The sequence below is a fragment of the Rhipicephalus sanguineus genome, chromosome 5, assembly GCF_013339695.2.
Source record: "Rhipicephalus sanguineus isolate Rsan-2018 chromosome 5, BIME_Rsan_1.4, whole genome shotgun sequence".
NCBI classification, from domain to species: domain Eukaryota; kingdom Metazoa; phylum Arthropoda; class Arachnida; order Ixodida; family Ixodidae; genus Rhipicephalus; species Rhipicephalus sanguineus.
Genome location: NC_051180.1, coordinates 27,245,867 through 27,272,435, shown reverse-complemented (window position 1 = coordinate 27,272,435; position 26,569 = coordinate 27,245,867). Strand labels below are relative to the sequence as shown.

Sequence of the window (26,569 nt, the reverse complement as noted above, 5' to 3'; positions counted from 1 at the left end):
AGTAACCGGTTTGCTACCCTGCACAGGGGTGGGGAAAGAGGACAATGCCAGAGATAAAATAAAAACAAAAAACTTGGATTAGGCTTGAGCTTCGCCTTCAAGAGTAGAACGCGCTAGAGTAATCGGGCCCCGTGCGCATCGCCTTCTCAATTGCTAGCCTAGCTTCGGTTCTCGGTGCATGCCTCAACCGTGCCACACGAAAACGAATGACGGTGCGCGTTACATTGGCCGTTTCAAACTATCCTAGAATGCCTACTGCAAGTGCAGTTGATAAGTGCCAAATATGCCATAATTCTTCCTTTTGCGAATCACCGAAGGGCCCGCTACGCGTCCGTAAGGCAACAGGTGAACCTACGCAGCTCCTCATTTTGTTGATGCTTTTGCTGCTGATGACGAATAACTATGTCTTAGCGCTTTCTAATGCGCGGGCCTCTAAAATACCCACTCGTTGCGCAATTCACATATTTTGACGCCTGGCGCGATTCTACGCTTCTGCGACGTCATTTTACATATTAAGGACACTTCTTTTACTACTCGACATTCATATAGTGTTTTTTTCCGAAGCAGTTTGCAGTTTCAAGTAATACCGTGGCTCTGTGGTAGAACACCTGCTTGCCACGCAGACGGCCTGGGGTCGATTCTCGCTCAAACCGAAGTTTTTATTATTAATTTATTTTATTTGCATCTTACTCGATTACTCGGTCACCCACAATATGATGATTTTTCGCTGACAACCAACGGCGCCGACACCGGAAGTTCGGTGAAACGAGCTCTTTAACGGTGTCGCGTTAAAAAAATGCACACATGCACCCACACCCAGGACGTTCTAATCAGAGCCGTTCGGATAGAGCGGTTGAACTCAACGCAGTAGAAGAAACCAAGAAAGCACAGCCTCCTTCTGCGACGTTAAGTCCTGTCGATGGCGCAGTATTCTTTCTTCGGAAAGAGTTCGGTCGTCAAATTTATCGAGAGCGTTGCAAAGCGACCTGTCTCTGTGAACAGTACTGTGGACAGTCGCACAGAATATGTTTAATCGTTTCATCACTGCCGCAGTAGCCACAGGCTGCGATGTCGGTCATTCCTATGCAGAACGCATGCGCATAGGGATATGCGATGCCTAACCGGACGTTGGTACGTCCGGTTAGGCTTAGCCTAACCATAACCTACACGACGCCTAACCTGGTGAGCAGGTTAGGCGTCCTGGTAAAGGAAGTTGATGCGATTACCAGCCATGCAGGCCAGTATTTCGAGGCGGGCAAAATGCAAGAACACCCCCACACTTGGATTTTGATGCACGTTGAAGAACCTTAGAAGAGCCTTAGGTCGTAGAGTTTCCTACAATTAGCTAGAGTGAACTCCGGTGCTGCGATCGTTCAGCCACCATGGGAATGATGGGTAGTACACAAATTTGCCTAATCTTCGTGCTTAAGGCTTTGAACGCACTTGTGGCTTTGTTTATTGCTGTGTTTTTGGCGTTCGTTTCGTACAAAAGAATATACTGTTGTGAACTTCGTGACCTGATTTGAATTGGTGAGCCTAAAAAGTTTAAAGGGGTGAAGGTGGAACTGCTGACTTTTGCTGAACTTCGTCTTTCGACAAAGCGGGTGCATGGCGACGCGGAGCCAAACGGAGCCGAAAGAACGAAGCTTAGACAAATCCGTGTACTACCCATCATTCCCATGCTGGCTGAAGCGCCATACATTGCAGCTCCCATAGACACTAGCGCCAGAGTTCCCTCTAGTGTATCTATAGGAAACTCTATGCCTTAGGTGGTCAAAATTAATCCGAATACTCGCACTACACTACATGTCTCACACCTACATTGTGGTTTAAGGCACTTGGTACTTCAAAAATTTTTAATTAAATATTGCACTTTGTTCAATAAATAAATAATGAGAGGATATTGGGTGACCAAAATTAATCTGATGTCTTCAACTCTACAGCGCGCCTTATGATAATATCATATTATGCCACGTGAAACCCTGGAATTCAGTTTGAATACCTGCATCATATACATTCATCACTTTGTTTCATTCCGGCATTCGCGAGACCAATCCCATAGAGTGTATTTCACTGCACGGAAGAGCAGAAAACGACGACAAGGCTTCTTGTATCATTGGCATGCGCCACTGTTCGTTTCATCACTTCCGCTACGGTGTCGATAATCAGCTTGTTTTGCGCTCCAACGCCACCTAACAAAGGACGCACGAAGGGGCTGAAGAGGGTCGTTTACTTTGAAATGCGGCCAGGTTTTTGGGTCGGGAGCTCTAGGGAGAAGCGGTGAGGAGAACTGAGGAGGCGAAGTGAAGTGATAGGCATCATTTTTTGTCGACAAGTCATCGGAAGGTCAACAAAAGTTGCCTCTGAATCTGGCACTAGTACAAATGAAGCTTGGTGTAAAGCAAACATTGCACACCGAGTCGTGTTGCATTGGTGGACGAGGATAACAGGGAGTTTCGAATACTAATCCCGAATGAAGAGAAAGATTTCAACAAAGGACAGCAAACAAAAAAAAAAGAGCAGACGCCTTCATTCCTTCTTTCCTACGCATTTTTGTTATGAGATGACGTCCATGGATCGTTTGAACTCATCGTTCTACGTCCTGCGTTTCTTTTTTGCCGTTACATCAGTTTTTTTTTTTTTTGTATAAATAAGAATAGTCACCACAAGTTCTTCGCATTGGGCCCTTGAAGTGACGACTTCCGTTATACAACCAGTCACCATCACAGGACCCGCTGCGGGAATGAATAAAAAGAAAATAAATTGCAATCAATGTATAAAAATGCGATACTAGCTCTAAAGAAGTTACATGTTCAGAGTGACTGAAAGATCACTCTTATGGAGCATTCATCCACATTGCGTGATTCCTCGAAGCGGATCGCTGATATGAATTGATTCGGACTCCCCACCCTGCTGACTACAAGTTCTCGGTGGCCGACTTTTTCTGCGTTTGTTTCGCACGAACTCAAAATCAAACTCTGGCTGTGAAAGCAATGAGGCGTATAGCACTGGAAGCATCCATCAAGCGTCGGCAAAGACGACTTGGGGCGCTCGTTTTCCTCTTCTCGCATTCACTCCCCTGTAGGAAATCACTAGAGAAGCAGGGGCGTCCTTTATTTAACACATTGCACTGTCTTCAATAATAATTGTTGGGGTTTTACCTCCCAAAGCCACGATATGATTATTAGAGGCTCCGGAAATTTCGACGACCTGAGGTTCTTTAACGTGCACCTAAATCTAAGCGCACGGGCCCCTGGCATTTTTCCTCCATCAAAATGCGGCCGCTGCGGCCGGGATTCCACCCCGCGACCTTCGGGTCAGCAGCCGAGCACCATAGCCCACCCCCCCCCTGCGGCTGGTATTCTGCCACCTTTAGTCATTTATCGATAATAAATATGTAAAAGTGATAATTCCGGTGAAGATAGCAAATTAAATTGCAAGTAGGCACTGTTCGCGATGGTATGGTTATATATTGCGATTGCCACGTACAGTCGCGGCCAATATGACTTGCAACATGCTGCCTGTACTCAAAGCGGCGCCAACTCCGCACGGTCCCGCCGACATAGAAAACAATCAGTGACGTAAACACTGTTTCGACTACTGGTATTTCCAAAACCAATTTCACGTTTGCCGGTGTTACAGTGCAGGCTTTGGGCCCCTTCAACCATGGCCACCGTGTTGGAACTCATATTGAGCGCCACTGTACAACGCTGTGATGACGCTACGGCTGGGACCAGCATGTTCGTTAGTCCCGATCATGGCTTGGTAAATACAGAGCCTGCGTGATAAACAACTCTAAGCAAATAGTGTAAAATTGTGATAATTCGCAAATGTATTCATAGTAAATATTTGTTTAATTGAAAGAAGGTTGCGTGCATAGGATATAAAATACGAAAGACAGTATACGCCAACTGCGGTACGCTACGCGATGCCTCAGTGCTGTCCCCTACTGCTTCCAGCTGCCACTCCTGCCCCACTCGAATGACCTCAGCATTACACTGGTCGACTTTGCTCCCGATTGGATACGTGAAAGCGAGCTTCCGTTCCTGCATGTCCTTGCCGACCTTAGGGAAACAACGGCAATAGGAGCGCAGAGATGCAGCTCCCGGGGAAAATGCCGCTTAGGAGCGTGGCCTGCCTTTTACACTACTCTTCCCTTCCCGTTGGCCAAGCTCCACGCTATCTCGAAAGCGGAGCCATGTAGCGCGAGGAGCGCCTATGCTAATCAATTTGGTGTGTGTGTTGGCGTGGGGGGGGGGGGGGTATTTTTTGGAGAGAAATGTTACCTCCGTGCGCTCGCCACCACCGCCACCACCACAGCTCGGCGTATAGTCCTTGCATAATGGATGAGCATCGTGGGGGCCGTGGCCTGGACTCACGGGAACAATGCTTTGTAAGAGGTTCTCGGTGTCGCGTCCGCGGGTCTCAAATCAATAGCGACGACACGACGACGTCCACTGTGCACCCTCATTCCCGCGCGTGTGCACCCCTCGTGCCTCTCTTTCTCGGCACAGAGCCTAGCTTAGTTCGTGGATGGTGGTGGCGCCGCGAGGATGCGGAGTTCTTCAGCGTCGCGTGTCTCGTGCTGCGGGCGAGCGATGCAGCGGCCGGGCGGCTAGCGAGCTGGCTTGTTTGTCCATCGCAAAGCACGGAATGTGGACGGTCGCTTGTTTGCCGCCGGTTGAAAGAAAGGAGGTAGTAAAGGATTGAAAAAAAAAAAACAAAGCTGCACCAGAAGTTCTGAAATCGCACGGCCTCTTGCAAGCCCAACTACCGAAAGCTTGTGTAAGCCTTGAAACTAGAGTGCTGCGCGCCGGAACCGAAACCCCACCACCCCGGCCTCTTTGCTCTTTACACTTCTCCTGGTCAACATTCACGGACGTACGACTCTGCAAGAGCGTATGCAGGCGGCGTAGTGCAAACTTGCCCATTTCCCTAGCAATGCGACGAAGCGAAGGCGCCGTGGCTAATTTAGACGCGAGCTGTGAAACGTGGTTTCGTTAGAGCAAATCCACACCATTCTGATGTGAACTGACCCGACCAGAGCCATTGTTCTGCATGAAATTCAGCTCACGAGATGGATAGAAAGAGTGAAAGACAGAGAGAGAGAGGCCTTCTGTTAATGCTCTACAGAGAGTTGCGCATGCGCGGCCTCTACACCGCACGCGTGTGGAATTCAAGCCCGGAGAATCTTCAGCCGAGGTCACGCAGTTTCTGAGTGTCAATGCGATTTCGATGCGAGGTGCTTTTTGCACTTTTTTGTAGACTATTTATCGGGTCCGCATAAGTTCAGCCACTTACTCTAAGTTTTGTATTGTTCAAGCAGTGTTATCTGTGGTAACATTACATAACTGGGGGTGAGATTAGACAATGTTGTGTCTATGTATTCACCATGCGTCGATTTCTTTTTGTTCTTTTTTTTGCTCGTGAAATTTTCATGAGCAACTCTCCATATTTTAACAACAGAACTCGTGTTCGTGTTTCTTCTCTTTTCTTTTTGGAATGACTTTAGTTTGTTTGTTTTTTGCACATAGCAGAACAATCCAAGTACTTTTTAAAGGACTATAAGAACGTAAAATTCTGGAAATTTCTTACTGTGATATTAGGTTGCATTGCCAATCTCTATATGCGTAATAGTTCTGCAACGTTTTTTCTGTTTTACCAGATTTGTCTGCAAGCCGTAGAATGGCGTTCTTTTTTTGTTTTTTTTTTTTTTTCATATGTTGTCACGTTTGCGAGTGTTATTGTCCTGTCGTTGTCTTTTTTCCCCCTTGATTAAACGATACATTGTGGCCGATTGTGTGCCATCACCATCGTACATTACCCAAACACGGCTTCAGGATCTTTCTGCGTATCATGCGGATCGTCCATGGTGTTTCAGGTACGAAGGGCCTTGAATGCTCAGTACCTTAATTCAAACTTTTTACCCAAGGCTTTCAGTGTTGGCTGCCAATGTCAAGATCGAACACTAGTCTGTTAACCTCGAGTAACTTATTAAACTGACGGTTGGCACAGTCTTTTGAAAATGTCATTCCGCGTAGTCATGGCTTGCGCATCCAAGAGAATGTCTTCAGGAATGCAAGGACAGCAAACCTATAAACCTGCTGGAAGAGCGCCATAAAGATAAAAGTTTCCTGTCGTCATTTGTTTGTCATCAAGAAATGCCTTACATTTTCTTCTTTTCTGTTCTATCCATCTTTCTTTCTCTTTATCTCGTCGGCTTTCTGCACATTCGAACCGTCAGTGAGGTTGGCCAGGTAGCAGGCTTCCCCAGTGAATACGTGTTCCGTGTGCCAGCCCCAGCGATAAAGATGTATAGCACGGCCAGAGTCGCCCTTAGTAAAATCTGTTTCAGTAAAGAATACGCTTTTTTCTCCATCAACAAGCGCTGGCTGAAGGCGGTATCGAAGCTGCCTTCTGAACCCATTACACCTACAGAGTCATTCTAGCCCAAAAACTATAAGGAACTAAGGGAGAAAATTTTCGTGGAGGTACGAAAGCTCGTTTTACCTGAATATTACCTGTTTTTCGCAACATGAACGAACTACAGTCAGGATGCGAGAAAGGCGCCAACAAAAGGTATCGTAAAACGCGCGCCGCTCTGCCATTCGCGGATGAAAGTACAGTAAAATTATTGCAGAAACGCGACAAAAGATAAGAGCTCCGATAAGCGATAGAATATACCTTCTTCTTTGTTCTTCTTTGCTTGCGCCAGGTTGCTGCTTCAAAAGCAACGGGATGGCTGTGCGTGGAGGGGCCCACATAAAACTCTCTGCCGGGCGCATGAATGTGAGTGGGTGATTACGAGAAGGGTGCCGCGGTGAAAATTGAGCGCCACTTTGATGATGGCGCGCTGCGCTATACTGGCGTTCGACGACGCCGACAACAACGACGTGGCGCACAGGTGCGCGTCGAGGCGACAATTTTTACGGCCCGCGTCAGATTGAAAATGTAGAGCGCGCCAAGAGCGGCCGCGAGCGAGCGCTATCGTTCGTGGGACACCCGACGCGTATAAGTTGACAATCCCTTTCGTCCGCTTCAATGTATGGAGTGTAGGCTGCGTAAACGCGCCTCGACCTTGCTGACGCGACAGCGGCAGTTTGCTCCAAGTACCAAGCTGTGGTAGCTAGAGATGTCGCGATAGGAGAAAGGTTATATCGCGTCGGCTTCGTGCGACGTTGCGCAGCGAGCGATTCTCCTGGTATTTTACAAAATATGGGCGTTGACGCGGAAGGGTTTGTGTCGCGCGAGTGTCGCTTGTTCGCGAACAACCATTCGCCGGGTTGTGGCTGGTGGGAGCCAATTCGGGACTTTGTGCGCGTACAGTGCCCTTTCTCGTTAAATGTAAGAGCGAGAGAGAAAACAAAACATGGCATTATAAAAGCGAGGAATAAAAAAATTTTGCCCCCTCTTTAAGAGCCGTATGGCATGTAGAAAGAAGGGCAGGTCACGTTGATGAGATTGGAGCCCCGAAGAGATAACGTGCAAAATAGATACACAGCATCGGTACCCACGTCCGGCTTGCGCACAAGGCTTGCAAGATGCTGTGCAGGAGCACAAAGCGATTTCTCGTGGACAGTTTACGCGAGCCTGTTTTACGCGTTGCGTTCGAAGTGCGTGGGACGTACAGGAAGCAAGATACTTACTTTCAGCACAGTAAAGTTATTCACTCCGCTTGTACCTGTGAAGTTTGGCAGAGAACAGGCCCTCGTGGACACAAAACTACGGGAGCGCAGAACGCAGATAGCATATCTACAGGCTTTAAAGAAAATGAAATAAACGATAACGGTTAGTGTATCTAGGGCAAAAGCTTCTGTGGAGGTATGTGAGATGCTCTGGTTACCCTCTCCACCTTTATTTTCGCCCCTTTACGTCTCCGGTAAACCTTTCCCGGACATAAATTATAAACTATAAACTTATTTAAAACTATTCCTATTTCTACACCAGTTTTGTTATCCTGGCACCCTATAGCTGAGAATACTGTGACGTTCCGGCATCAATAGGGGTCTAGAGAAAACATGCAGTCATAACTTACTGCTCGAGTAGGACTCATTTTTTTCTGCATTATGGGTCAATACACGGGTCCCATTCTTAATATTATTACTATTTATGGTGACTCTCCGCGGTGGCCTATTTGTTATGGCGCTCGAATTCTGACCCGAAGGTCGCGTGATCTAATCCCGGCCGCGGCGGCCGCATTTCGATGGAGGCGAAATGCTAGAGGCCCGTGTGCTTACGTTTAGAGGCACGTTGAGAACCCCAGGTGGTCAAAACTTCCGGAGCCCTCCACTACGGCGTCTCTCAAAATCAAATCATGATTTTGGGACGTGTATCTCCAACCATTATTAGTGTTATTACTATTTATAGAATTCTCGGCGGGAATACATGGTTTAGCCGCATGTTCCCGAGGTTTTTCGAGATCATAACACACTACCTTCGCTGTTGAGGATGAAATGTATGCTAAACACAGCCAACGGCAAAATCTATAAGAGAGATCAGCATAAAATTAAGAAAAATGCGAATGAGCGATTTACAGCGCTGGCAAAACATATAGTTACCTGGGTGAGCACAGCACCCCAAGCTACGTGTGGTAGTTTTCGCAGAGAAAGTTCGCAAATCAGTTTTGTATTTTATAGGCAATTCTTAGGGAGGAAATAAATGAAACAACCTGCGTAACTGCCCAACATCAGTCGTGTGCCTGAAGGTCTTTTTCTAACGTGTGCATGCTGACAGAAAAAAATAAAAAAAGGGACGATAATCTTCTCTGTCAGGAGTTTTATCAAACTCAGAAAAAGAAAGACAGGCAAGATAGAGGGGAGACAAACTTGTTCAAAAGGTTAGATCACGCAGCAAGAAGCAAGGTGGTCCTTTCGAGAGGTTTCGCACCTTGCGGCTCTGTCAACCACCGCAGGAAACACCTGTTCGTGACGAGACGTCTCAAGACAGAGACCCGAAGTTCACCGAAAGTCGTACTTTGCGGACCGCTCGGAGAATTTGATAACACCGATACCACTACGGGGTTCTCCGCAGTTGTCACGCGCATCTCCATCCGCCGTAGGGCTCTTCCTAACGCGTCACTGGCTCGTTTGGGCAAACAACGGTTCATCAGCACATTTCTGGCACATGTGTGCGTGTGCATTTATAGGCTTATGCTCGAGTTGTGTTTGTTTGTGTGCAGTTAACGTAAAAAAGCTTCGTGACTCCGGGATCTGAGGGGACGCAAGATTTTCGAGCAGTAGAGGGTGACCGCCTGCGAAACAGCGCAACGTTCGTTGTTAACCTCATAATTATTCTTCTTTACTTCACCTGTGTCTGCATCTACCTTCAACGATGGCTGCACGTGTAACATTTTAATAATGTGTTAATATTGAATAAAATCCAACGGGTCAAATACCCTACGCTGAGTATGCTGATATACAAACGTTTATTCATTAGCCAGTACTAAAATAATTATGGCCTTTATTAACTTAGTTGATGATCGCAAGCAAACATGCACGCGGAGTTGGACAGTCTAGCAAACCGATTTCTAATTATCACTGAAATCTATATTTATAGGGCGACTTACTTTTCTTCGTTGCCTTTCGTACAAGTTTGCTATCCGCGACTACAAACCGAGCAGCGTGGATGCACATACATAAACACACAGCTGCGCACGCGCTCATTGCGCGTGCGTGTGTGCGTGTGTGAGTGTGCGCAAATAGGTGTGAGCAAGCAGACGTATATTTCCCCAATGTAGAACTACGTTTGTAAGGGAGGGGCGTTACAGGTTAAAAGTTCTGAAATTACGAAAAGGGTCCCTATTTCTGGGCACATCGCGAGGCTTACCATTTTTGTGCTCATTTGCGTACTTCGGCGTTCTCTTGCATGCTCGTCTGCAAACAGAAGCACCATAGAAAGTGGGCGTGTGCACAGTGAGAGAAAGAGGGAGTGGTATCGAGGATGTGCACTCTTTATTGGCCATTTGATTAGCGCAGTGACGACGGGGGACACCTTTTCAGCGTCGCCTTCTCTGTACCGTGTAACCGCTTTTACGACCCCAGCCGCCGGGAAAGCGTGCCGCGCGTCTTTATTATCCTCATCCTATCGGCTCCACTCTCCTTCCATCGTTCTGTTATTTATTTTCTTTGTATTATTCCGTATCTACGCCTTATCTCCCGCATTGAATTCTTTTTTCGACACTGAACATCTCGATCTCGCATTTGCGTTGCGGCCTTTTGGTGAGCTAATCAAATGATTCGGGGCCGCTCGCCCGACTGTTCTGAATGTCATGATCTTCGGGCGAGTCCCTTTTGCTACTTAATGTTACATCGGCCAGTGCCCTGTGTGCCCCGTGAGCAGATTCAGCAAAAAAAGGCATCCAAAATATCTGGCACTTAATAAGAATAATAAGAATTTTAATAATAAATTTTAATGAATATGAGCGGACGAGCTGTCGATTTGGCATAGCAGTAAACCAAATACTCTGTTAATTTTACAATTATAAATTTAATGATTGAGCAGGGCCAATCAAAATACGATGTTATTTGTAAGGCATTACCCGATTGCAGGGGAAAATCTACTTTTGCAAGAGATACGCTCCTTTGTGAAATCTTGACTAACGGTAATGATATTAATAATAATAACAATCGTATAGAGCAATAGAAGGTGACCAAAGTTTGCCAAAGAACGGTTGGCGACTCCCCTTGTGTCGCAGAAATGGAGGAACAACTTTGTCACATCAGTGTCATTAGGCAGTTGTAAAACAGCGTACGCATGCAGGGTTAACGTTCGTTGGGCACAATACGCTATTTTCGGAACCTAACGCGGGTACCCAAGAGGATAGCGTATGACAGATGCGTAGTTACGACAAACGCTAACTCAAAGCTTTGCGTACCCTATTCTAAATCTGTCCATTATCGCTAAAATACGACAGCAAGACATGTGAGTAACGTGGGCAGCTTGCTACCTCAAAGGATGTACAGAGAGCGACACAAGTAAGAAAGATGGCGAGGATGTTAACAAGAAATGGGTCCGGTTGGCCTAAGTTTCGCAGGCGGCACCAAGCAGAAGATGGGCCAAGCACTGCGGTACAAAGCTCCGCCACAGTAAATAGTAAACGAAGGAATGTGGTGTATTCTGGAATGCTTTCGCTTCTTCATTAGCCGCTGATTATCTTTTAGTTATCAATATGTGAAAACATATGTTCCAGAAAAGGCGTAGTTCGTCTCTTCATGCAGCAGAGCATGTTTTGTTTTGATTTTTCACAGAGAAAGGTTAGTATAGTGTTTCAGCCATGCTTAATTTTGACTTTCAAGCAGACAATTTACGGTAAGCACAACACAGCCGAGAGTCTAGAAAAAAAACACTTACAATGCTATCCTGTACCGCAATCATACATTTTCGGTATTTCACATCCGGTCCCTTTATGGAAGCCGCGCTTTTAGCATTGGCCTGAACGAGATGAGGAACGTGTTCCTGACGGGATGAGCAGCCTTCAAAATTTTCGCTCCCTTTGATTTGCCGGTTTTGTGTTCCAACGTCGTCCCTGCTGCATAACTCATTCGGAATTCGTCCTCCTTGAGCCGTGATGATTGCGCAGCTTAGACAGCAGGAGGTTTGCTGCACGTCGACATGACTGCGGCGACGAATATTTAGGCCGCGCTGTATTACATCTCTGTCAGTGTGCTCTTTCGAGTCACCCGTTGGGCCTACAAGAAAAATACGAACGCATTAGGAGCATTAGGCTGCACGCGGCAAAGTTGTAGATATTCAAAGAAAGAAAGGGAAAGAAAAGGCTGCACAAAAGCTCGCTGTCTTTATATATCTGCCATGTGTCGCACACGTTCCCTTAAAAGGAATATTACGTTATATTTCTATTTCATCTTCTTTTATTTCTTCCGGTCTAACACTGCAAAATGACGCATTTTCGATATCCAAATATTTTCTGTGAGTTTAAACTTGGAACTATATGTTTCGTTATGACAAAGATGTACTGCTTTGTCATTATTGGGGCCATTAATGACATTAGGCCAGAGAAGGTCGGAAAGGCTATTTGGTCGACACTTTATACTTTCGAATGTCCGAATACAGTTGTATGTTTGTTAGACATATATGACTTTTGAACCAATGAATAGGCTGCACTCTTAACAAAAACCGCATAGGAATGCCAAAGTACATGCAGCTCCTGAGAAAATAGCTGTAATCGATAGGAGTGTACCGAAAAACAAAGCAAAACATGGCTGATCCCTCTGTCATAGGAATCGGTATAACACGAAAGTGAAATCTGTCTTCACAGACGTAGTTGAGCGTTTGTTCGGCATTCGTTCGCCCCAAGGGCGAAGGAATGAATGCTACAGCAATAAATTGTAATCTCACTCGAAGAACGGCAAGCAGCTCGAAACTTGCAACGCACTGCTCAAGCAGAAAGGACGCACAGAACGAACATGCACAGGATGAGCGCAAACTAACTGTCACAGTTGTAACTCATTTTTGTGCGAGCAGCGCGCTCCTTTCGCAAGAGCGGCCGCTGCAGTGAGCGAAGTGACCTTCGTGCTCTCAACGCAAACTTGCGGTGAGAGCACAAGACGTACAAACCACCGCCATCACGAGGTAAGCGCGCGCACGAGCGACCACGCCCTCTAGAGGCGCACGAGCACTCATCGCGACGCGTGGAGCGGCGATCTTTAAAGCGCGCTCTTCGAGCCCTTCGCGCCATCTCGCTAGTGATAACGAAGAGAGAGAGAAGGAACGTAGGAAAGGCAGGGAGGTTAACTAGACTATGCGTCCAGTTTGTTACCCTACACATGGGAGCGAAAACAGGCTAAAATGCCACCGATCTCTGAGTACCGCCACCGGCGAACGGTGTATATAAATAGCTCGCCGTTAGCATGGCGAAGAACGTGCCGGCTGTGGCCTAATCGTTTCGCAGCGCGAGCTGCGGAGCGAGGGGTCGTAAGTTCGACTCCCGGTGAATATTTTACAACGTCACATCCGTGACGGAAATATGTCAGTGGAGCCGTGGTGGACTCCGGCATAAAACACTTTCGGGTTAAAAAAACGTGTACACCCTACAGTAAATTAACACATATATAGTCGCTTATGTGCGTTCATAAATGGGGTCGATCAACATTTCCTGGGTAATTATAGAATTGACATGTCAAAACCCTCACTTCAACTCCAAGAAAGCCACCATTCTGCATAAAAAAAATTACAACGGCCTTCTCACCGTTGTTCTCAGCCACGTTCGTTCAAGATATAACACATTCGTTCAAAATATAGGTACAAAAAACTGCTGAATGAGTAAGACATTAGCTATTGCCTAAATTAACGAATAAAAACTTCTAATCAATAGATAAAACAATGTCCTAGGGTATCAAAAAACTCAACTAAGTGAGTTTTAGGTGACGTGTCGTGCATATGATGGAACCTCTGGGGCATCAGACCAAGCGTAGCGATTATATGAATTGTCTCACAGTGTATATCTGTTCGATGAATGAGCGTATATAAAAGTGAATGTTGTCACATGATAAGCGCCAAGTGAGGTCTTTGAAATAATAATAATAATAATAATAATAATAATAATAATAATAATAATAATAATAATAATAATAATAATAATAATAATAATAATAATAATAATAATTGTTGGGGTTTTATGTCCCAAAACCACGATATGATAATGAGGGACGCCGTAGTGAAGGGCTCCGGAAATTTTGAGCATCTGGTGTTCTTTAACGTGCACCTAAATAAAAGTACACGGGCCTCAAGCATATCTTTGACATCAGCTATCCGAATTATCATATTTTTAAATCTAAGGTATTTCGTCGGAGGCTTTTGCGACGCACTCTCACTGCCAGCGCGTGCCCGGAAATGGCAGAGCGACCCTCCGTTTCAAACGTGCAGCGTTGTAATTGCATCGCCAAAGCGAAAGCATTGATGTAATGGAGAGAGAGAGAGAGAGAGAGAAGGAAACATTGAAGCAAGGAAAAGCAGGGAGGTTAACCAGACGCACGTGCGGTTTGCTACCCTGCACTGTGGAAAGGGATAAAGGAGTGAAAAGAAAGACAAAAGAAAAGAGAGGGACTGGACCACTAATAGGAATGCATGGTGTCATCAACGATTGATTATAAGATACGGCGCGCTATTTGAATTTTCGTAATCGTGGGTGCATATGGGTTCACGTGCGTATAGAGAGCGGCACTTTGCCTGGCACAGTGCAGTTTTTCTTGAGCCGCGCTTTGTAAAAACACAAGTTCGTAGATGAGTGCTTTTGCCGCTCTTGTCAAGTCTAAGAACTTGAGAAGCCGCAAGTTACTGGGAAAAGCATATAACAACGACAAGTAAAAGCAATTCAGATTGTTCTGTATGCATATACGAATGCATAACTGAACGGAGATTTAATGAATACGGTGTTAGCGTTAAGAATGTGTATAGCTTACGTTGTCCGACGTCAGTAAATACTAGCTAACACTTACCATAGTTTTCAGACGAATGGCGACACTGGTCGGCATTTTAGTGTACGTTACGCACGTACAAGCGAACATTAGCGATCGCTTATATACGCGTAGCTATCGGTTAGCCAACATTGCTAGTGCTAACCAGTGCAGGCAGTATGCGCATAAACATGGTAGACCAGGACACCATCGCTCGTTCACAAATCGCAGAGGGGCTCACGCTAAGACGGGCTCTTACATATAAAAATTAGACAGCCTTCTTCATAATACGTACGGACAAACATTCGCGAGTATTGCGGACGAACGCGACTCGTACAAGCCAAACGAATGAGTACTCGGGATAGACAAGAAGATAAGAGCAAAAAGTGGACGCAAACGCGTCGGAAGGCCGCCGCGCACAACGGCAGCAGCGGAGATTTCTCAGGGGCCCCATAAAAACCCAGCCGAGGTGATTTGGTACGAGCGATGCTGCAGCGGGGGGTGCCATCGACTCGCTCTGACAATGCGGCGGAACCGCCCTGTGAACGACGTTCCGACTATCGGCTATTCAGCTCCGTCTGCTGCCACCGAAGAGGAGCGCTTCCGTCGAGGACGTTAGCAACGTTAGTTAGCTTATCATTTTCTTTTTGGGCTCTTACCACGCCCGCACGAGGAAAAACTGAATATCTAGCAGCCGTAATGGTGCGAACATATATAGAGGTGGGCGCGGCAATTCATAGAAAAAAAGGCGCCCAGTTCTACTTCGTGCGCTTCTTCTTACATTGTTTTTCTAGGCTTCCTTTGTTTCGGTGCGCCGAATAACCTCGGAGGACCGGGAAAGTATGCAAATGACATTTAGCCCACTCTCCATTTTCTTCGGCATTTACGCAAAGGGGGCGAATACTTACGCACTTTGTTTTGTTCTAGTCGATAACTGTCTTTCTCTTGTTCATTTTCTTCGGGGGCGAACCTCTGGTATGTTTCGAAGTCTTTGTTGCCACTTCAATTGACATCCTTCGCGCCCCACTTCAAACCTTCTCTCCCAGTTTTACTGCATGTTTCGTCATCTTGGTCGCTCTACTTGTCGAGTGAAAAAGACGCTCTTGCCCCGAAGCCCGTTCCCTTTCGGTGCAAGGTTGTCTAATAAGAAACCCGTAGAGACTGACGAAAGCGACAGTGACGACGACTGTATACTGCTTCGCTTCAAGCCTGCGAAGCCAGTCAGACTTGGGAGTACGAAAAAAAGAGAAAGGGATGTCACTAAACAGGCCTGCAGGCCGTTGTCGCCGTTTTCAGATCTCCTTTCGCCGCCACTAGGCAGTAAAAAGAAAGCTCCCGGGTGTCCAGGGTTGACTGCCTATCGAAATGAACGAAAAAGGGGCGAATGGGACGACACAAAAGGAACGGGTCGGTTGGTCGCCGAGAAATTGTGCCGAAGAAAGAGCGCGAGGAAGGGAACCCGGGTGCGCCCCCCTTTCGCAACTGAAAGACTGCCTCGCGGTTTTGTCTTTAACAAGCCGCGATGATTGTTTAAAGCCTTTGCCGTCATGGTCGCTGGTGGCGCCAGCTGTACGCACCCTTAATGGTGCCGACAGGAGAAGTGAACGGCTAGGGGCCATTTCGCTGAGTGCCGAGGCTTTGGGGTTTGCGGAGAGGACGCCCCTGTCTTGGGCAGCTTTAAGCTGGGCGGGCCTCAAAATGGCGCACATACTGCGCTCACCACGTTCTGTGTTGTCACAATTTGGGACAGCATTTCTCTGCAAACTATTACATCGATGAACGTCAGATTTTTTAAGTAAACGCTGTCATGTGCGAATACAGTGGCAAGATCTTTTAATTGGGCAGGGGGTGGGGAGATTGTAGTACATACAAGTATATTGACATCGCAGAATGGCGGGCACGGCACACGAAACTCGCAAGGCGGATGTTGCCGCGCGCTCAGGACTTACGTTATTCCGTTTTGTTGTGATTTTCTTTAATGTCGTCCTTGACCTTTTGTAGTAACGAAAACAGTTTGCTGTGCTCGGCGGCTGATCCGAAAGTCGCGCGTTCGATCCCGGCCACGGCAATCGCATTTCGATGGAAGCGTAGTGCCAGAGGCCCGTGTACTGTGCGATGTCAGTGCACGTCAAGGAACACGGGGTGGCAAAAAAATTCGGGAGCCCTACACTGCAGCGTGCCTCATGACCATATCGTGGTTTTGGCTCGTAAAAAGCCCCAAATGATGAATGATCAAAACAGCTTGCGTATAGCTCTGTTCTTGTGAGCCTTGCCAGGTGGGTCCTCTTTCCCGATTCTTGTTACGTTACGTAAGTCGTTCCTGCCAGGAAATTGCTATATGGATGTACAAGCGCACGCATACGTGTGCACAGAAATAACGTGCGCTACTGACTTTAGTGAGCCGACAACGTCAATCCTTTCCTTAGGGACGCCTGACACTATAGTTTAAAGCTAGCATTATATGTAAGAGTGTCTCAGTATAAAAAGTAAATGTAGGCGAGGACGAATGTTCTTGCACATATAGACAAGAGAAAACATAACAGCTTATTTCTTTATTGTTCAGACGTAATGACACTTTTTACACTTGTACAGCCACCCACGCAGCATCCAAACGCGAATGATAATACACGAAAACAAACGTCACATGCTGAAACTGTAATTTAACAAGTTCTTTTTTATTTTAATTTACAGGGTCAATCAAGCACAATGAATATGCTATCACATCTGCGAGGAAACAAAATAACGTTGTATTTAGAGAAATGTAACTTGACACGCAATAGCTTCTAATGTTTGTCGCGCAACATTTTTTATTTCACGGCATTTTCCTTTAAACAAATGAACAACGAAGTGACGCGATACTTGTGAGATGCACAGTTCTAATTTTCGCATAGAGATATTTACATAATCGCACACTCGCTAAAACATTCTCTCTATTTAACGTCAATACCCTCTGCTACCTCGACGCGTCTCCTGGAATCAGATATTTCTGCTTGTGTCGGGACACGCGACGTATTTCAATAAACATTTCACGCGTTTTGCGCAATGACCTGAGACAAACAAGAAAAAACGATGCAAGCATAGAAAAACATGGTTCACGTAACAGAGCTCCGCAGATATTTACTTGCAATTTTGTCGTGGACAGTGTTTCTTCACTTGTGATGATCAGGCCCGAACACTTTGAAAGCGAACACAGTGCGCGACACCCGAAGCAGCGGCTCGTTACACATTCCTATTACGACGAGCGTTGAAATTGTCAGGCATAACTACACTCTTAATGAGGCCCTGGTTAAATTCTGGCTATACCAAGGAAACCAGACGAAAAATGTACGGTTTCCTGGCTGTATCCAGCACTTTAAGCGGGACATGATTAAGAGTGTAGCCTTGCATAGCAGGCTCGTAAATGGACCACACGATCATTATCGTGAACGAAGTACTAGAGAGGAGAATGTACGATGAGAAGAAACCTTTCAAAGTGCATACCGAAGGTTTCTGAAATGTACAGAACGCAAGTTAGTGTTTCTGCCTGCAAGCAATTTAATTAGAAATGGCGCAGAACTTCGTCGCGGGGAACGCACTTGTACATTCATAACATATTCAGGCTGAAACATTGAGGTGATGCCTGAGGGAAAGCTTCATCGTGATTGGATAACTGCCTATACCGGTTTAGTGAAACAGTCGAACATGTGATCTCTGTAGTGCCATAAATTGGTTTAAAATTTAAGTGAGTGAGATTTTTTTCACATTAATAAATATTCTTTCCTTCTACGAAACGTGAACACATAAATTATTTCTGCCTTCACACATTATAATTGAGAGAGTGGATTAAGGGTGAGCAGAACCGCAGGAGGCAGCCTTGTTACTCTCATAAACGCTAAACTTGAGCCCTGAGATTTAACCTTTATTTCTCATATGAACACAATTTAAAGGCCGTAGACACCAGACACTCGTAGGTTTTTTGCTTTGTGATAATTAGGGTCTTCAATGGCATTAGGCCAGAAAAGGTTAGAACGGCTACGTAGTAAAGAGTTCATACATTTGAATGGATGTCCGAAAATAAGCGCATGTTGATGATACGCCTGCGGCTTTTGGGGCCAATGAAATTAGTGATGCATCGTGTTTTGGCACACGCCTCCGGACTATGTTAATAAAGTTTTTCCAATCCAATCATGTTTTATGCACCGGAAATTAAAATACATCTTTCAGGACCTTAATTTAATGCAACTGTACTCTAATCTACGATTTTTTTATTTCTGATTGCGACTTTGGAAACCTAAAATTTGTGACCAGGTGTTCTTAGGAAACCGAGGTGAAAATTATACGAGAGCACTTTTGTAAACACAAGCAATATACGTCATGCGTGCGTATAATCAAGAAGGGACCATCTACAACTTCGGCATGTTTGCTCAGACAAGTTTTCGCTTTTTTTCTTACTACCGTCGTATTAACTGTTATAATGCTGCTTCTGTAAAGTCTGCCAAAGTCCTAAATGTGTAGCGTTGAACAAAATGACCATCCTTGCGAGGTGTTACGTCATTGGCAACGATATTCCCAAATTTTCCCAACTTTTGAGCGGCTAAAATTGGACAAGATCGATATAGGAGCTCAACGATGGAACACTGGTACTATGCGTCAGTGACTTCCAAAGCCTGACGCTGCCTCTTTCATTAGAATCTTGCGACGATAGCGCTTTGTTGGGTATTGTTACATATCGGCACGACACACGGCACATACTTTGCAGGCAGCGTCTCGATCTATAAGTTGGCACGAACGGAGAGGCATGAAACGGTTTTCGTGGTCGCAGGGAAACGCGCAAGGTCTCAGCAGAAGAAGAGCCAGGGCTATTGCACGCGGTGAGTTGTTTCTTGTACATCCCGAATCCAGGCGTCTTCGCAGCGGTCGGTGTCCATCATAGCTCCAGAAGGGCAAAGCAGATGAGTAGGCTGGACAGGAAAGGTGCCAGTATGGACATTCCTTCGTTGGACGCTGCGCACATTGTGAAATCCAAAAAAGAAACGGCGATGGAAGAATGAGCGACAACACGAAGAAATAGGTGTCAGTGTGGTTTCACTATCGAAGGTGACAGTAAACCTGTTCTCTAACAAGTAGTCGGTCCACCTCCGAACTACTGTCATGAAATTGACGTCGTTAGGCGCAAAAAGAGGCGTTAATATCCATTGGGTAGAATAAATTTAACACCTAAGATGCATATTTCAAGCTGTAAGCTTGTGGTTACAAAAAAAGAAACCTAATGCGCCTACATGTCGTCCATTTAAACTTTTACATTCTTTATGCTTCTTCTATTTATTTTTTATTATTTCTTTGCGTGACTGAGCTCTTTCTGACTGAATTGCTGAACTCAGGGAAAACAGACGTCCCAGCCGACGGTTCTCCCGGAGTGCCAGCCACGAATCCCAAATGCTATGTTTGCTTGTACTGCAAATGCCGGATGCAATCAGGCGTGCCGGAATTATGGCGTGGTCGCCATGCTTACACTGCACCTTCTGTTTACGCAACCAACCTGCTAATTTACAACCACAATAGATATATAAGCGCACTCCGTATGAAGAAAACAAATTGCCACAGATCGTTTCGGTTTCTATTCTGCAGCCATTAGTGTTTAATTCCCCGCCGCGACAAAAAGATAGCCCCCCCCCCCCCCCCACACACACACCACTACATCCCACAGTACAAAAAACAAAGAAAACACGCTGCCACTTTTACCACCAGTTCGATCACGTGGTTTTTATCTGCAGTTCGCTTCGTCCGATTATTTCTGGATGGTGTACGTGAAATATGTACAGTTCAGTCACTGCCAAGTATTCCGTATCCACTTCAAAGCTGCTATAACTACTATAAAAGAAACTTATTAATTCTATGAAGAGTTTCATGCCTGCCAGTGCTACAGTTTGTGTAGAAAACTTTCTTGTATCACTTATAAAAAGTATGTATTGCGAATTATTTCGCTTTACATTACAGTGACTTTCAGGATTTACATACACTGTCTGCGGATTACATGTACGTACAACTATCTACACATATCTTTATCAATCATTTACAACTCACAACCAAGCATTTCGCTCCGTTCTTGTTTGAAGATTCATACATTTTGCTAATCTCGCCATTCTCCCTCTAACGCTAATCTCTAGGCTTCATAACTGTAGAAGTTTTTGCTTATGTATTGTGCTTATGTAACTAATTTATCATTTAAAGGGGCGTCCTTTGAAACATTTCTTTTCTCTATCTGCTCTTTTTGATTTCAGTACTTATTGTGATTATGTAATGCCACCTTTACGATAAATGAGGACTACAGTATTTGAAAATTAGCGAAATGATTAGCAAGCTACACAGAGAACTTTTATACCTTAATCGATGAGGTGATCCATAAATCAACTAATTAGAATGAGACCGAGCACACATAAAAAACAGGATAAAAGGGAAAGGCTGAGGGATAACCAGTTCGCAATAAACGGTACGCTACCCTACATCGGGGAAAGGGAAGGGAAACACGCATAGGAGGGTTACCGTCATCCGTGGGCGCCCTGAGTCCCGACATGGTTCGGTGTTTGTTCTTGATGCTGGCCTCTGCGCTGCTGGTGTTCAGGACGTGCGACAGAGAGACCGTGCAGCGCAGGTGCATGCGCTCATCCTCGAAATGCTCTGGCCTTACTCTGAAGCGCAAGCCGAGGGACGCAGCATACCTCGGGTATCTTTGCAGCTCGTACCTCACCAGGTACTCAGGGCGGGCCTGCGAGTGGCGAGATTTTCATTCTCTTACTTGTGACTCTTACGGTCATTCTACCCATATACGTACGCAAAGCTATAGAACCGGCTAACGAGGCATGGAGACGAGAGAGGCCGAGGGCGACTTCATAAATGGGAGGACAAGCTTTGATCATGTGAGAGGAAACAGAGTTAATGGTGTTCGTATGAGTCGCTTTTGAAGGTAACCTGAACTGGGCGGCTATATTGTGGTAACATATCCTTTTGTACGACACAGTTGACCTGAGGAGTAGTTATTCCGTAGCTAGCACGACTACACTCCAATAAAAAAAAGTCCTTTGACTCCTTTCGGAGGTTCCTGACTTGCCACGTATATGACTCTCTTTAAAGAGTCACGTCGACTCTCTTTGGAGATCATTGCACTCTCTTCGGAGAGTCGTGTGACCCTCAAGAGAGGTGACGTGCCTCTATAAAGAGTGTCATTTACGTGGCAAGTCAGGTCTCTCCGAAAGGAGTCACACATACTCCTTGTTTTTTTCTTAGAGTGTACGAAATGAGAAAGAGGACTGTCATTACAGATAGAGAGATAAAGGTAGAGTCCCTTAAACAGTTAGGGCTTCCCAAAGAGCTAGTACAACGAAAAAAAAAAAAAACGAAGCCGCATTCATGTTTATTACCACTGAACTCCCCTACAGCAGAAATAAGAGTTCATGACAATGCTACACAATACCAAATTGAAGGAAGTGGAAACGAGCTGTCAGGCGTTCAAAAGAATAAACCTTATTTATTCTCGCATATTCGCTAATAGTAGAGACATTCAGTCCCTCTGACTCAGTCAAGTTGGATTCAAAACTAAGCTTGGGATGGTCGGAAAGCCTAATTGCTGACGTTACTCAGTCTATATTTAATTGCTCTGCTTCACATGTAATCAAGAGGAATCAAATGCTTCCGGTTGAACAAACCTCTTTGTCGTTTATGAACCACGTGAGCTCCGGCGGCGTGTCGTACTCTGCGGATCTGCAGGTCAAGTTCACGAGGTCGTTGATCCGGTACTTGTGCTGGCCACCGTTGATAACTGGACTGTCAGGGCTCGTTTCTGTAATCACCATTACAGGAAAGCATGCGATCGCACAAATAAAAAAAATAAACAAATGTTCATCGCAGTATGTTGTCCCGAATCACTTAACGGCTTTAACACGTCACAAAGACAAAATTTGCAATTCCAGCACAGTTCGCTTTTGAAATTCATTGCCATATTAAACATTATGTGGAGGCAAACTATTCATGATAGTTATATGGTACTCAACAAGACAGTTTATGACATTATCGTTAGGATCGCGCCAGGACTCGTAGAGAGGAAGAGGAGGAGGAAGGAAAGGTTTGCTACCCTACGCTGGGGGGAAGGGATTAAAAAAAGAAAGAAGAGGGAAGAAAGTATACACTGTCGGGTACATGTGCGCCTGTCTTTGCACGAGCATATGCATATGATGACGACTGAGTGGCCTAAGCGGCAGGGTTGTTTTAAATTTACAAGTATTCCTGAAAAACAAGGCTGAGAAAGCAGCGCAGCCTTCTTAACGATCACTAGGTTTGAAGTAAGGTCTATTTGTCATACAATCTAAATAAACGGCCTCTTGTGTTGAACGGAATCTGGACACCACTCATCCTTAGGAAGGACCATAAAGAACTTTTTGTTCAAGTCGACACCGCATGGTTGTGAAGCTTTAACTCGTTTTATGATGTGCGCTGATGGGATGCTATGAAGATCTCCGTCACTTACCTGGGTATGGTATGGATGGTTCTGTGTCGCCCACAATGAGCTCTTCGCTGGACGTGAGGTACACCTCGGAGATGACGCTCACACACTTCAGTCGCAGCCAGCTGCCCGCCATGTGGTGCGGTCGCAGGGTAAACGACAGCACTGCGCCCGAACTCTGCAGTCCCTCTGAGTCGTACAGGGTCTCCAACTCGCGCACGTCGGTGAACGGAACCTGCACCGAAACGCGATGCGTGCACGTGTCTTCATCGATGTCTTCATAGGCACGTGTTTTCACCACCCCTCACCAGGTGTCACCCATAAACATTCGGAGCCATGCATCTCCTCTCCCTGTTCAAAAGGCGTTACCAGCGAAATGTCATTCCAAATTTCAACTGATTCGTGTTTCGCTAGGTCCACTATAAGCTTCGAGACACGCAACGTTTTTCACTTTTTTATTGTTGGAAAAGCTGAAACAAGCAAGCCGCGTCTAATATTATTCATTTTACTCTACTCATCTCTCAATATCCTTTTTTTATAAGATGCGTTGGAGGGTGTTCTCGTGTTATTTAAGCCTGAGCAACGAAGTACCAGAGCGAACAGACACCCACAAGAGAAACTACACGTACAGACAAGCGCTGAGGAAGAGAGAGAGAGAGAGACCAACTTTTTTAAAAGAAAACAAACCCCAGTCCGGGTCCACTAAAAGAAGCACGGCTTAGCCATCAGACAGGCCTAGAAATTTCAGATCTTCGAGTGGACAAGCGCAGAAAGAACGCACGTGTCGTTTTTCTGAATTAACTCGCCCTAAAAAAAAATACGATGGCATTTTATTTCATTGTTCTGATTTTCACGTATCATACTTGGGAAAAAGAGCAGCCGGTGTCATACAAAAGCGCGAATATCTCCTAAACGTCATATAATAGTAAATAATAAGTATTGATTAAGCCAGAGCCAAAGCGAAAGTATGTCGGTCGCGCGATAGTCGATATATTTCACTTGTGGTCTCCATAAACGGCCTGAACTGTTTATATGGCTAGTGATAAAGCTTAGAAGTTTCTATCTATCTATCTATCTATCTATCTATCTATCTATCTATCTATCTATCTATCTATCTATCTATCTATCTATCTATCTATCTATCTATCTATCTATCTATCTATCTATCTATCTATCTATCTATCTATCTATCTATCTATCTATCTATCTATCTATCTATCTACTATCTATCTATCTATCTATCTATCTATCTATCTATCTATCTATCTATCTATCTATCTATCTATCTATCTATCTATCTATCTATCTATCTATCTATCTATATCTATCTATCTATCTATCTATCTATCTATCTATCTATCTATCTATCTATCTATCTATCTATCTATCTATCTATCTATCTATCTATCTAATCTTCAAATTAACTCCTCGTATCCAGTATATATTTCTCACAGAAAGGTACGAAATGCTCGTTCGTAACCGTTTCTTATTATATGCACAAATATCCAGAAGCGCCTATTCATTTTCCCACCTACCTCTTGGTCGTTGACGAGCCATACGAGCTTGGCTGCCGGAAGCGAGTACGGTGCTCTGCAAGAGACATCGACGCGCTCGCCGACTCCGTATTTGGCTCGCGTGCCTCGTATAGTGGGCGGATGCTCTGGGATCACTGCCACAAAAAAGAAAATTGGAAAAAAAGGAACATTGAATGTGAGAAGAAAATGACGAAGCAGTGATTTCTGCTAGATGCCCACCCATTGGCCTGCCTTTCACAGGTATAGGAGAAAAAGGCAGCAGGAAGAACATTAGCCTGCGCGTTCATCGTACACCGCATCGCCTCTGCACACTGCAGCTTATGCCAGTCGAGCTGAAATGTCAGTTTTAATTTACTCGTTCTAAGTTATGTACACGCCATAGTTGCTGTTTGTTCTCCGCATCTACACTGACTACCGGGATCAGAACTACTGGCCTCCTGGTCCACGTTGGTTGGACCGACGGTAATTCCAACAGTGCGTCACTTTAGAGCGATCTACTGTAACATTCGATGTGTCCGTGTGAAACCAAACTTGTGAGAAGTCTAACGGCGAGCATAAAAAATTAGAAATAAGAGACGTTTCGGTTGAATCAACTCAAATGCGAACGTAGAGAGTACTCCAGTTGGCGTGAAGCTAGGCCCACATGATCGTGGTGTGTTCCCTCCATCGACATTCAAGTTCAAGTGACGTGGTGTTTCGCACCCACTGTGAAAATTCGAACATCTTCTTAAAGTTAGTATTGTATCACCATTACAGTACAAAGATTTATGTACTGAAGAGTACTCTGCTTTATGTGAATGCATAAGCGTTCGTCTTTTCCAAGTGTGTAATTTTCTAGTATATGCTTTCACCACAAGCTTAGCCTATATACATATTGGCGTTAGGTAATCCCTCATGAAATGTTAGTGTGGTCTTGTTGACCGAGCGGTCTGAAGGTGGGAACGCAATTTCATGAAGAGACAGACTTCGTCTGTCACGTGGGCCCGAAGCGCTAGCACGTGAATATAAAAAGAAAAAAAGAACAGAGGCGAAGAGGCCTGAGCTGGCGAAAGCAAACTTCACGCCATCGAGGAACAAAACAAGGAACTGCGATCAAAGTACACGCAAGGCGCAACGGCTCAAAACTCAATTTCCACACGCTACATTAAGTTTCGCGATCGCGATTAAGCAAAGTGCCCGCCCAAGAAAACTCGTTCGAGCGACTTAGCTCGGGAAGAGCGCTAGAATAGCGCGTACGAGTGGGGGGCTTTGGAATCTCGTTTTCCTTTTATTTATTTTTACCCACGGGTGCCCCAACTTTGTCGTAGCTGCGTGGTCTCGCGTTCAGATGCAAATTCCGGGGATCTGGGAGATGTAGTACAAACGTGAATTTCGTTATAAGAGAAAGAGGGCCGAGACAACCGTTGTACTGCATGCCAAAGTGACATGCAAAAATCAGAAGTTATTAGGACGGAACTGGAGGACCCGCGGAGCGGCAGCTTTGAACCTTGCCGTTTTGACAAGAAAGCACGAAAGAAAGAACAGAAAGGAACCTATTCTGGGTTGAGAGGTCTTCCGGGCATTGATGAAAGAAAGATGGGAAAGGGTGCTCAGTGGAAGCGGAAGAAGAGCAAAGCTCAACATTCGCGTATGTCTTTTTTTTTTTTGTACTTGTCCACAGTACTTCCGGTTTCCGCACAAGGGCGAATTCCCTTTTTCATTTTTCTCCGAGAATACGAGGAGGACACCTTTAGACTCTCGCGGTTTTTTCCGCAGCGCTGCTTTCCCGCGCGATCCCTGTATATAATCAAATATAGCGTCAAAGACATCGACTCTCGGTCGGCAAAATGCGTACAATTATAATAAACGAAAAAATGAATGCGTATAACAGCAATGCACGAAGTTCAGCGGTCATAGCGGCAAAAGTTCCGGACAATCTCCGCCCGGCAAGAATTCGCGTGCCAGAAGCAGCACTGAACTTGCAGCTTCGAACTGAGTCGTGCCCTCTTTTTTTTGGCTTTTTTTTTTTCGTGCGCTCCCTGACCTGCGCTTCTGTCTTCGGCCCCTTACTGGCGCTTCGCCGCGGTAATGATTCGTGCAGCGAAATGAAGCAAATTTGCGGAGAGGCGCCAGAAAAATGGACATATTCAAATGACCGCACCGCTAAC

The 26,569-nt window shown here is 45.4% G+C and overlaps 2 protein-coding genes across 3 annotated transcripts in view; one reads left to right on the top strand and one right to left on the bottom strand.

Moving 5' to 3' along the window:
* Positions 1-26,569, top strand: part of LOC119393397 (uncharacterized) — a 316,479-nt gene that overhangs the window by 51,944 nt on the left and 237,966 nt on the right. Inside the window, exon 2 of one of the 2 annotated variants that reach the window (XM_049416233.1) lies at positions 6,716-6,789. The exons of the other annotated variant lie outside the window; for it this stretch is intronic. The gene's annotated coding sequence lies outside the window, so the exon portion shown is untranslated. The remainder of the gene's footprint in view (positions 1-6,715; positions 6,790-26,569) is intronic. 2 annotated transcript variants of the gene reach the window in all.
* The window catches only part of LOC119393398 (uncharacterized), a 61,876-nt gene continuing 54,617 nt past the window's right edge, over positions 19,311-26,569 (bottom strand). Inside the window, exons 4-8 of the mRNA XM_037660390.2 lie at positions 24,423-24,556; positions 22,912-23,122; positions 22,094-22,227; positions 20,934-21,156; positions 19,311-19,394 (exon numbers count right to left, since the gene is read on the bottom strand). Of these exons, the coding sequence (XP_037516318.1) occupies positions 19,318-19,394; positions 20,934-21,156; positions 22,094-22,227; positions 22,912-23,122; positions 24,423-24,556 (779 nt within the window). The 3' untranslated portion in view covers positions 19,311-19,317. The remainder of the gene's footprint in view (positions 19,395-20,933; positions 21,157-22,093; positions 22,228-22,911; positions 23,123-24,422; positions 24,557-26,569) is intronic.